This window comes from Hemitrygon akajei, chromosome 3 (assembly GCF_048418815.1).
Source record: "Hemitrygon akajei chromosome 3, sHemAka1.3, whole genome shotgun sequence".
Lineage (NCBI taxonomy): Eukaryota > Metazoa > Chordata > Chondrichthyes > Myliobatiformes > Dasyatidae > Hemitrygon > Hemitrygon akajei.
Window position 1 is genome coordinate 209,057,485 of NC_133126.1, and position 13,322 is coordinate 209,070,806.

Here is a 13,322-nt window from a genome sequence, read left to right on the forward strand (position 1 = left end):
ATACCAAAAGATTTCTTCACCACGCTAACCACATGAGATTCCACATTCAGAGAACCAAGCACCAATATTCCTATATCACTCTGTTCTACTGCATTCCTCAATGCCCTACCATTTATCATGTATGTCCTATTTTGATTAGTCCTACCAAAATGTAGCACCTCACACTTATCAGCATTAAACTCCATCTGCCATCTTCAGTCCTCTCTTCTAACTGGCCTAAATCTCTCTGCAAGCTTTGAAAAACTACTTCATTACCCACAACGCCACCTATCTTAGTGCCATCTGCATACTTCCTAATCCAATTTACCACCCCATCATCCAGATCATCAAGGTATATGGCAAACAACATTGGACCCAGTGCAGATCCCTGAGGCACACCACTGGTCACCGGCCTCCAACGTGACAAAGAGTTATCCACCACTACTCTCTGGCATCTCCCATCCACCCACTGTTGAATCCATTTTACTACTTTAATATTAATACCTAACGATTCTGGCCTGGTTCCGGAGGACTGGAAGATTGCCAATGTCACTCCGCTATTTAAGAAGGGGGCAGGGAAGCAAAAAGCAAATTATAGACCTGTTAGCTTGACATCGGTGGTTGGGAAGCTGTTGGAGTCGATTGTCAAGGATGAGGTTACGGAGTACCTGGAGGCATATGATAAGATAGGCAAAATTCAGCATGGTTTCCTTCAAGGGAAATCCTGCCTGACAAACCTAGTGCTATTGTTTTAGGAAATTACAAGTAGGCTAGACGAGGGAGATGTTGTAGATGTTGTGTATTTGGATTTTCAGAAGGCCTTTGACAAGGTGCAGCACATGAGGCTGCTAAACAAGATAAGAGCCCATGGAATTACAGGAAAGTTACATACATGGATCGAACGTTGTTTTTTTTTGGCAGGAAACAGAGAGTGGGAATAAAGGAATCCTATTCTGGTTGGCTGCCGGTTACAAGTGGTGTTCCGCAGGGGTCCGTGTTGGGGTTGCTTTTTTTTACGTTGTATATCAACGATTTGGATTATGGAATAGATTGCTTTGTGGCTACGTTTGCTGTTGATACAAAGGTAAGTGGAGGGGGCGGTAGTGCTGAGGAAACAGAGAGTCTGCAGAGAGACTTGGATAGATTGGGGGAATGGGCAAAGATCTGACAAATGAATTACAATGTCGGAAAGTGTACTGTCATGCACTTTGGTAGAAGAAATAAACAGGTAGACTATGATTTGAATGTGGAGAGAATTCAAAGTTCTGAGATGCAACGGGACTTGGGAGTCCTTGTGTAGGATACCCTGAAGCTTTACCTCCAGGTTGAGTTGGTGGTGAAGAAGGCGAATACAATGTTGGCATTCATTTCTAGGGGAATAGAGTATAGGAGCAGGGATGAGGAGTTGAGGCTCTCTAAGTCACTGGTAAGACCTCACTTGGAATACTGTGTGCAGTTTTGCACTCCTTATTTAAGAAAGGATATGCTGACGTTGGACAGGGTTCAGAAGATTCACTAGAATGATTCCGGGAATGAGAGGGTTAACATATGAGGAACGTTTGACCGCTCTGGGACTGTACTCCTTGGAGTTTAGAAGAATGGGGGGGGGGACCTCATAGAAACATTTCGAATGTTGAAAGGCATGGACAGAGTGGATGTAGCAAACTTGTTTCCCATGGCGGGGGAGTCTAGTACGAAAGGATATGACTTGAGGATTGCAGGGCGCCCATTCAGAGCGGAGATGCGAAAAAAAATCAGCCAGATGGTGGTGAATCTTTGGAATTTGTTGCCACGGGCTACAGTGGAAGCCGGGTCATTGGTTGTATTTAAGGCAGGGATTGATAGGTATCTGAGTAGTCAGGGCATCAAAGGTTATGGTGAGATGGTAGAGGAATGGGCCTAAAGGGGAGATTGGATCAGCTCATGATGAAATGGAGAAGCAGAATCGATGGGCCGAATGGCTGACTTCTGCTCTTTTGTTTTATGTTCTTATGGTCTTATGACTGAATCTTCTTAACTAACCTTTCGTGTCTTACCTTGTGAAAGACCTTACTGAAGTCCATATGGACAACATCCACTGCTTTATCTTCGTAATCTTTCCTCGTAACCTCTTCAAAATATTCAATAAGTTTGTCAAATATGACATTCAAATGTGACAAATCCAGGACGACTCTTCCAAATCAGCCCCTGTCTCTCCAGATAATTATATATACCATCTCTAAAAATATTTTCCATTAACTTACCCACCACTGATGTCAAACTTATTGGCCGATAATTGCTAGATTTATTCTTAGAACCCTTTTTTAAACAATGCAACCACATGGGCATTACGCCAATCCTGCGGTACCATCCTCGTTTCTAATGTCATTTGAAATATTTCTGCCAGAGCTCCTGCTATTTCTACACTAACTTCCCTCAAGGTCCTAGGGAAATCGTGTCAGGACCCAGAGACTTATCCATTTTTATATTGTTTAAAAGCAGCAGTACCTCCTCTTCTTTAATCATGATAGTTTCAATAACCACGCTACTTGTTTCCCTTACCTTACACAATTCAATATCCTTCTCCTTAGTTAATACTGAAGAAAAGGAATTGTTCAAAATCTCCCCTATCTCTTTTGGCTCCACACATAGCTGTCCACTCTGATTCTTAAGGGACCAATTTTATCCCTCCCTATCCTTTTTTATTAATATAACTGAAGAAACACGTTGGATTTATTTTCACCTTACTTGCCAAAGCAACCTCATATCTTCTTTTAGCTGTTCTATGTTTTTCCTTAAGATTCTTTGACATTCTTTATATTCCTCGAGCACCTCATTTACTCCCTGCTGCCTGTAACTAAACGTTTTTCTAACTTGTCTGTTCCTATCTCTCCCCAATTATATTGTAAAGGAGATAGAATTATGATCGCTATCTCCAAAGTGCTCTCCCATTCAGAGATCTAACACCTCAACAAGTTGATTTCCCAATACCAAATCAGGTACAGCCTCTCCTCTTGTAGGCTTATATACATATTGTGTCAACAAATTTCCCTGAACACAGCTAAAAAGCTCTACCCCAGCTAAACCCCTTGTTCCAGAGAGATGTCAATCGATATTAGTGAAATTAAAATCTCCCATGACGACAACTCTGTTATTATTACACCTTTCCTGGATCAGTTTCCCGATCTGTTGCTCGATATCCTTGTTACTGCTGGTCAGCCTATAAAAAACACTCAGTAAATTTATTGACCCCTTCCTGTTCCTAATCTCCACCGACATAGACTCCGTAGACAATCCCCCCCCATGACGTCCACGTTTTCTGCAGCCGTGACGTTATCCCTGATCAAAAGTGCCACGCCCCCACCTCCGTTGCCTACCTCCCTGTCCTTTCTGAAACATCTAAAGTAACGATTCCTGTCCCTTACCCATCCAAGCCTCTGTAATGGCCACTGCATCATATATCCAAGTAGTAATGAGCGCCCTAAGCTCATGTGCTTTGTTTGCAATACTCCTTGCGTTAAAATAGATACATCTGAAACCTTCGGTCTGAGGGCATCCCTTCTCTATCACCTGCCTATCCTCCCTCACACTTTGTCTCCTATCATTCTCTACTTGAGAGATAAACGCTCTTCCCCAGTCTCTTCAGTTTGGCACCTGAGAACTTTTATATCAGATACAAACCTTTGATTTCTGTCCATACAAGATGTCCTCGCATGACCTTTATCGTCCTCCACCTCACAATCTGCTCTAACACTCTGGTTCCACTCCCCTTGCAAATCTATTTTAAACCCCCCGGAGCGGCACTAGCTAACCTACCCGCAAGGATGTAAGTCCCCTTCCAGTTCAGGTGCAAACTGTACCGTCGGAACAGGTCCCACTTTCCCTGGAACAAAATCAAATTGTCCAGAAACATGAAGCCCTCCATCCTGCACCATTTCCTTAGCCACGTATTTGTCTGCATTATCTTCCTATTTCTAGCCCCGCTAGCACATGGTACGGGGAGCAATCCTGAGATTGCAAACCTGGAGGTCCTGCCCTTCAACTTTGCACCTTACTTCCTACACTCTTTTTGCAGAACCTCCTCCTTCTGCCTATCCACGGCATTGGTCCCTACATGGACCACGATATATCCGTCCTGAGAATACTTTTGAATCCTTTATATTACTGGATCGTATGCCCTCATATTGCAACTTTTACCTTCTTATTGATTTGTTGTTGCCTTTTGTTAGATCTTCCAAATCATCTGTCTTCCCAGTGATCTCCGCTATCTTATATCCCGTTTTCTTGGCTTTCATGCAGTCTAACAGCCAGTTATTACCTTTTGATTGCAAGACACTGTTGAGCATAGTTAATGTAGAATACTGCAAATCTGATTCACCAAGTCATTGGTGGACAGAGAGGGAGTTGGGTGGCCTTCGTTATTGAGAGGACAAGAGCCTAAGCTGCAGTATTGTCTGTTTAGCTCTGCCCAAGAAAGAGATGTCGGAGTCAGTGCGCTCCACCGGAAGCAATATGACGCGGCCGAAGTTGGTGCTTCCCAACAACCACCTCCCACCCCCCCCCCCCCACCGCCCCGTGTTGGCTCAGCAGAAGACAAGTCTTATTCTGTTGTACTGCAGATTGCCACAATGTTCATGGGACTTGGTCTTGGATTATATTTTTCCATGACTCTATTTTACTGATACCTTATATGTGCTCTATCTGCCTTGTACTGTGCATTACCTGTAAGCCTACTGGGCTCCAAACAGTCCTTCAACAGGTGAGGCAACACTTCACCTGAAAATCTACTCGGTCATCTAGTATATCCGATGCTTCCGTTGTGTCCTCCTACACTGGTGATACCCAGCACAAGTTGGGAGACCGCTTTATCAAGCACCTCCACTCCCTCTGCGAAAAGCAGAAATACCCATTGGCCAACAATTTTAACTTATTTCCCCATTCCCATTGCAAAATGTTGGTTCATGACCTCCTCTTCTGCCACGATGAGGTCACTCTCCAGATGGAGGAGCATCACCTCATATTCCATCTAAGTAGCCTACAACCTGATGCCATGAATATTGAATTTTCCTTCCTGTAAAATAAAACTTCCCTTTCCCTCTTCTATTCATAGGTCTCTAGCCGTTTACCTCTTCTCACCTTCCTATCATCTTTCCGGGGGTCTCTTCCTTCTTCCCCTTTTCCTATAGCCCAGTCGGCATTTGATAAGGTTCCACACGGTAGGCTTATTCAGAAAGTCAGAAGGCATGGGATCCAGGGAGGTTTGACCAGGTGGATTCAGAATTGGATTGCCTGCAGAAGGCAAAGTGTTGTGGTAGAGGGAGTACAAACAGATTGGAGAGTTGTGACGAGTGCTGTCCCACAAATATCTGCTCTAGAACATCTACTTTTTGTGATTTTTATTAACGACCTCGATGTGTGGTAGAAGGGTGGGTTGGCAAGTTTACAGACGACACAAATGTTGGTGGTGTTGTAGATAGTGTAGAGCATTGTCGAAAATTGCAGAGAGACATTGATAGGTTGCAGAAGTGGGCTGAGAAGTGCCAGAGGGAGATCAACCCGGAGAAGTGAGAGGTGGTACACTTTGGAAGTACAAACTCCAAGGCAGAGTACAAAGTAAGTGGGTACATGTCTACAGATCCCTGAAAGTTGCCTCACAGATATATAGGTTAGATAAGAAAGCTTATGGGGTGTTATCTTTCATAAGTCGAGGGATAGAGTTTAAGTGACGCGATGTAATGATGCAGCTCTATAAAATTCTAGTTAGGCCACACTTGCAGTACTGTGTCCAGTTCTGGTCGCCTCACTACAGAAGGATGTGGAAGCATTCGAAAAGGTACAGCGGAGATTTAACAGGATGCTTCCTGGTTTAGAGAGTATGGATTGTGATTAGAGATTAAGGGAGCTAGGGCTTTACTCTTCGGAGTGAAGGAGGATGAGAGGAGACATGATAGAGGTGTACAAGATATTAAGAGGAATACACAGAGTGGACAGCCAGCGTCTCTTCCCCAGGGCACCACTGCTCAGTACAAGAGGACATGGCTTTAAGGTAAGGGGAGAGAAGTTCAAGGGGGCTAGTAGAGAAAGGTTTTTCACTCATAGAGTGGTCGCTGGGTGGAAAACACTGCCTGAGTCAGTGGTGGATGCAGATACACTAGTGAAGTTTAAGAGACTACTAGATAGGTATATGGAGGAATTTATGGTGGGGATTATATGGGACGCAGGGTTTGAGGGTCGGCACAACAGTGGGGGCCGAAGGGCCTGTAATGTACTATACTATTCTATATTCTATGTTCTATACAGTCCTTGACATCCACGGTTGCCTACTCCGGCCATTTGACCACTTCTTCCTCAGTAGGACGTAACTTTCCTGCGCTTTATGAACTATTTCCAGAAACTTCAGTCAACTCTGCTCAGCCGCCAACCACCAGTATCCTTCTCCAATCCACTTACTCTCTTTTTTTTCTGCCGATTCCTTTATTCCATTGCGACACTGATTCATATGTCTTTTGCTTCGCACCATCAGATTGCAGTATTAGATATGAATCGAATCATATTATGATCACAGCATCTCAAGGGTTATTCACATTAAGCTCCCTAGCAGTTCTGGGCTATTGCAGAGCAACAAATTTAAGACAGCCTTTCCGTGACTGAGCTGAAGCACAAATTGCTCTGAACAGCTATTTCGTGGGCACTGAACAAGTTTCCTCCCTTGCGATGCTTCAGCAACCCGATTTCCCCAATCCCCTTGTACATTGAAATCCTTGAAAATAATTGTGTCATTGTACATATATGCGTGCAGTGTCCCTCTCCCTTTGCAACCTCAACCCTATACCTTGCCCATTATTTGAGTGCTGTATATGCTTGCCATTCTGTTTTACTTTTCACCCTTGCAGTTTCTTCACTCCAGCCACAAAGATTCAACATTCTCTGACCCTATGTCAATAAAGATATAATTCCATCCCTTACCAACAAAGCCATTCCACCACCTATGGCTTCCTACCTATCCTTTTGGTACAAAATATATTATTTCATGTTCTGATCCCAAACATGGACTTTTCTTAGACACGACTCAGTGATGCTAACAACGTCATACCGACCAATCTTTAACTGCGCCACGAGTACGTCCACTTTATTGCGAACGTTACACGCATTTAATACTGCATTATCAGTCATCCATGCATTACCCTTTGGAATATCGCTTCTCTGGTGCAATCCACATCATTGCTCTGTCTGGATTTGTACACAATCCTTACATATATGTTACATCCATTATCCGCTTGTAAACCTTATATATTCTTCCTAATATAAAACATGTCCAGCATGCGTGATCACATAGATAATTTCGGTTGGAAAACGTTATTTAATCTCGTTAAATCTGCTCAACATAGCACATTTTACTGAAGATCTTTTACCTTGTGCCTATAATCCGCAGGACACAGAGAGCCCAGACTGGTTGATGGCTACGACAACTGTTCTGGTAGACTGGAAATACAACATGGAGAGACTTGGGGAACGGTGTGTGATTCGCATTTCGATTTGCAGGACGCGCTTGTGGTGTGCAGTTCGTTGAAATGCGGCGACGCGACATTAGTAATCGGAGGGGCATATTTTGGAGAGGGCAGTGCTCCCATGTGGCAGGATTCCTATGAATGTCAAGGCAATGAGACCTTTTTATGGGATTGTGCTACCACGCGATGGAATGAACCCTATTGTTCACGTAAAAGGGCTGTCAGCGTCATTTGTTCAGGTAGGCGCTTCATTCGTTAGTTTTTAACCTGGATTTAGGTGGCGGTACCAGGCAACAGCAAGAGTAGAATCGCTCATATATGCGGCATAGTATGTGATCTTTTTGACAAATCAAAATATCAGCTTGGATCTTTAAACCATAATATTTGTAAAGAGAAGAATTTACACATCAAAAGATACGGGCTGCATAATCAATCTTTTGTGTAGCGTATACAATTTTTTTTAAAAAAGCTGTAATCTATTGCCTTGAAACAGTTTTATTAATTCGATCGGGGGAGAAATTTCAGTCTTTGGAGTAGCACAATCGTTTTGTCCAAAAGCAATGGAATTCAAAGCAATAACATCGCACCTGTAACACTGGTAGTCTACCATTCTCGTTCATCTGGCGAAAATTAACTTCATATCAAGTATCTTCCATTTCAGGCTGATTTGCTGTTCTGCGGGATGTTTGTAAAACCTGTTATTTTAGCTTTTCGGGAAGTTCTCCTCACTTTTTAACGTACTTTGTTTGTTTGATTGCACTATCATTTTGTGCTGCATAGAGCCTTTAATTTTCAGGACCCTCTGTGTTACTTATCCCCAGCAATCCTTTCTCACCAGTCCTTTATCATTCCCACCCACCTGGATTCACCTGTCACCTTCTCGGTTGTACTATGTCCCTGCCTCCCACCTCTTCATTCCAGCGTCTTTCTTTCCAGACCTGATGGAGGATCTCGGCCCGAAGCGTCGGCGTCAAATTTTTACTCCATTCTATGAATGCTGCTTGACCTGCTGAGTTCCTCCAGCAGATTGTCAGTGTTGCAATGGTGATCTGGCTTCTCACAGTGCATTCCCCTCGAAGTAAAAAAGATGCAATGTCTTCCCGTTTCGAACGAATTCCCCCTACAAATAAAGCAGCCCATGGCTGGTCGCAAAATAGCTTATACTACACTCGTGTACGGACTGATAATTAGATAGTTAACTGAACACAAAACTGCCAAATACAGTGTAACGAGATTTTTATTTTTATTATTGTAAGATTTACGTGAACGCAGAGCTCCACCGCCCAGAAGCTCGCATAGATAATACTGGCCTAACCCCAGACTATTTACAATGTCGAATTAACGTAATTAGCTGTAGGCATTGCAGTGGGGGGACAAACTGGAACACGCGACGGAAAACCACGCACTCACAAATTCTTACAGACAGCATCAGAATCGAGCTCCGAACTCCGCAATTTCTCTCGCTGTAATAAATTTACGCTAACCGCGCTAACGACCACATATGGGGTATAGTGGAACATTGACATACACTGATGCAGACTTGACATTACCGGTAAACAACTTCCGTTTGCGTTCAAACATTAGTGACCTCTGGTGTTCGTGTTTTCCTTTCACGTTACTTCTATGATGACTAAATGTGGTTTTACATTTATCCTCTATGTATTTAGATTACATACGCGTTTAAATGGCAACTAACTATCGTTGGCAACATTTCCGAAGCTGGCCTGCTGAGGATTTTAGGGATTATCTGATTCTATTCCATCTTCAGCTGTATTTGAACAGTTTTGATTTTTATCTATTTACAAACTACCACCTGGTGAGCTATAAGTTCAGTTCTTCTTAATATTCAGGCCATTCTGCACATTGCAACATGAACGGTCTTGTTCACCTTTCTCTTCTATTTCGCAGTATCATTTTTGTTTGCATTTGCGCTGTAGAATATTGTTCCTCATGAATGCATTTGAGAAGTGCAAGGCTTATTTGAGGTTGAACTCATCCAAAGACGATGTAGAAATATGAGTTCTGAAGTTCGTCCAATATTGTTTGAAATCATTTCTTTTGGTGAGTGGATGTGTGGAGGTGTTCACCAGCCTTACGTCTTGGGGGATGTAACTGCTTTTGAGTCGGCCTGTTCTGACGTGGATGCTACGTCAACCTCTCCCTGATGGGAACATCAAAAACAGTCCACGAGCAGGACGACTGGAGCCTGTTATTTCTGCAAGCTTCAGAAAGTTTGCCATTGTAACAAATCATTGTTTTCGTTGTTACTACACTTAAGGTCAAAAAGGGCCGCGACTGGTTGGTGGCGAGAACGCCTGTTCCGGTAGAGTCGAAGTGCTACGGGGAGAAACCTGGGGAACAGTCTGCGATGCTTACTGGGATTTGAAGGACGCGGCCGTGGTCTGCAATCATCTCCACTGTGGAAAAGCCTTATCAGCGCCTGTTGGAGCATTCTTTGGTCAGGGTACTGGAATGATATGGAATGATATAAACGAATGTCGCGGCAATGAGATGCGGTTGAATGAATGCCTCATTGCATCATGGGGCCAACAGCAGTGCACACACGATCGGGACGCCAGTGTGATCTGTTCCGGTAGGTGATTCACCTTTCAGTATCAGGCATGCTTAAAAACTTATGCGCTTTAGTCTTAAATGTAGAAAAGATTCTTGTTGGAAATCTTCATTTTAAAATTGTACCGATATTCGCAACTCCTCTGTTGGTGGGCCAACGAAGAAAATCGTAAATATTGCAAATCGTCATACAGAAATTCAATTCAGCCTCTTAACAAGGGAGACAAATTTCCAGTTTGAAGTTTGGCCAATACAGTCGTTTGTAATTCGTGTCAGTATGTAAATAAAATTGTTTAAAGAAAGTTAGTGGGAATTACATTACAGCCACGTGATTGGCTGTGATAATTTTTAAGTCGAAGTTATGAAGTGGCAGGTAAAGTATAGCAAGGGAATCTCTGCGTCGTTAATGTAAGTACACTGTTGGAAACAGTTAAAGAAAGATTGAAGCTAAAAACCAAAAGAACGTAACAGCTGAATACTTCTCGATCCTGCAGAATTATTCGTCGTATTATCAATGCCCTAAACAAAATAGCTATGGAGGTAAAGAGCACATTATGGACTTACGAAATGTTCCATGCTTCGTACCAGTTCCAAGAAGTTAAGGTTATAATTTCTCACCAGAATATCTATCGATATTCGACATACCCCTGCTTTTTTGCTACATCTTTATTTTATTCATTCATCAGTTTGTTTTGTTTTTACTGATTTATTAATTTATTTAGAGTTACGGCACGCTTCCGATCCTCTCAGCCACACAGCCAGTAATTCCTACCAATCGATAGCCTAATCACAGGACAATCTACAATGACCAATTTAGCTTCCAACAAATACTTCGTTGGACTATTGGAGGAAACTGGAGGAACTGGAGGAAGTCCAAGCGTTCCATGGTCAGAACATACAAACTCCTTAAAGATAATGTCCATATTGAACTGCGAACTCCCATACCCCGAGCTATAATACCGTCGTAATCACCGCTACGCTTCTGTAGCGCTTCATATCCAATATCATATAACTCCTAAATAATCCCTACATTATGCATGTAGCAAGATATCATAATAAGCAACCAAGATGATAAGAAGGATAGACACAATGCACCGACCACTATTACCCACTCCGCCAGGCCAAAATTACTAAAGGGAGGATCATAATTTTCAGATCATTGGATTAATGTATAGGAAGACTATTAGATTTGTTGCTTTCCGAAATCGACTCTATAGAATAGTTGCAAACGCTTCTATTTGATTTATTTCGGCCACGTATACTTCCCAGTTATGTGCACGTGTATTTTTTTCACAAATTGCTCAATTGAAACCTTAAATTATTTGGATTAAACAATTATAATTTTACAGAGGACCACTGGCAGTTGCGACTAGCTGATGGAGAGGGCCGATGCGATGGCCGAGTGGAGGTTTATCACAGACGTGTCTGGGGCAGAGTGACTGATACTCTGTGGGATTTCACAGAGGCAGATGTGGTATGTAGACAGTTGAACTGTGGCTCCGCAGTAAATATTTACAAGCACTGGAAGTATGGAATCGGGAAAGGAAATGTGTTGATGAGCAATGTCAGTTGCGATGGGAGTGAACCCTACCTTTGGAACTGCAATTTCACACAACCAGACAACTTAACTATCGGTGATGACGTTGGCGTATTTTGCTCTGGTAAGAACTTTTAGTCCTTCATAAAATTCACAATGACGGTGCATATTACAGTGATTAAGACTATTACCGATCATCTGACATTGCTGAAAATGTGAAATAAAGCATAAAAGTTGAATTTCCCCATGGGGATGAATAAAGTATCTATCTATCTATCTATCTATCTATCTATCTATCTATCTATCTATCTATCTATCTATCTATCTATCTATCTATCTATCTGTCTATTTTCACCGTTTCCGGAGACACGTGTAAAGATATACCAAGCTTAACATATAGGGGGAAACTGCATTATTTATCTATTCCTTCATTTCTATATATATATCTGTATATCTATGTATATGTATATCTAATTGTGTGTTTCTTTATTTAACTGTCCATTTATTGATTGATTGATTTATTTATTTATTTAAAGATATAGCGCGGAAAATACACTTTGGGCCCACAATCTGCACCACCTAAAGTCTCACTTACAGTACTTAACGCTAATGAATCCCAGGACAACTTACAAGGACCAATTAATATCCTAACTATACGACTTTGGACTGTGCGAGGAAGCCAGAGCCCCTGCGGAAACACATGTGGTTGCGGGAAGAACGGATAAATTCCTGACAGGAAAGATTAGAACAGATCTCTGACCTCAGACGCTCCGATCTCAATAGTGTTGTGCTTATCGCTACATTGCCATGGACCCTGCACCATAAATTGTTTTATCGGCAGCAGCTGTTCTGCAGTCATTCTAAGTATCACGACTCAGTCTAATGGACATGCCGCTTAGCTACTCGTCAAACTTCACACCTTCCCCTTAACCTCTGTCCTCATCTCTGTTCAAAGTGCATGATGCTGTGTTCTGAGGATGTGCCCTCTGGTGTGAAAGTTTCCCACTATCGGAGACATGTTCGCGACATCTACACCTTCTCACCCTTTCAATATTCGATGGATATTTATGGATGTACAGCACCCGAAACGCCCACTCTCCATTTTTCTGAACTCCAGCTAGTTCAGGTCCAGAGCTTCTTGGGATCACACGTGAAATTCCTCTGGGCTTTCTGCAAAGTTGGTACATCTTTTCTTGTATAAGTGGCCCAGAACTACTCACAATACTCCTTGTGTGGAACAAGTGTCTTAAAAAACCTTAGCATTACATTCGTGCTTTTATATTCTTGTCATCTGGAAATGAATTCCAGCATTTCAGTTTTCTTCCATACAATGGATTCAAACTACTAGTTAACCTCAAGGAATTCTGAATGAGAGTTCACTGGTCCCTTTACACTTCCGGTTCTTAATTTTCTACTCGTTTAGAAAATACTGTAAGCCTCTATTCCTTCTATCCCAGTGCATCACCATACTCTTCCCGACCCCGCATTCCATCTTCCACTTCTTTGTCAGTTCTGATCTGACCAAATAATTTAGCAGACTTCTGCTTCCTGAAAACTACCTGCCCCTCAAAAGCTTTGTATTGTCCATAAAGCCATCAATTTGGACATTCGGATCATTTAAAAAAAACGTGAAAAAAGCAATTTCCAACACCGACTCTGTGGAGCACCACCCGATCATTCTTGTTGCCACATTTTGCGTCCTGCAATTCAGTTAATCCTCTTTCCATGTGAGCATATTTCTTGAAATA

The 13,322-nt window shown here is 42.4% G+C and overlaps 1 protein-coding gene across 1 annotated transcript in view; it reads left to right on the top strand.

Moving 5' to 3' along the window:
* LOC140724680 (CD5 antigen-like) overlaps positions 1-13,322 on the top strand; it is a 46,868-nt gene that overhangs the window by 17,187 nt on the left and 16,359 nt on the right. Inside the window, exon 3 of the mRNA XM_073039105.1 lies at positions 9,745-10,059. Within this exon, the coding sequence (XP_072895206.1) occupies positions 9,745-10,059 (315 nt within the window). The remainder of the gene's footprint in view (positions 1-9,744; positions 10,060-13,322) is intronic.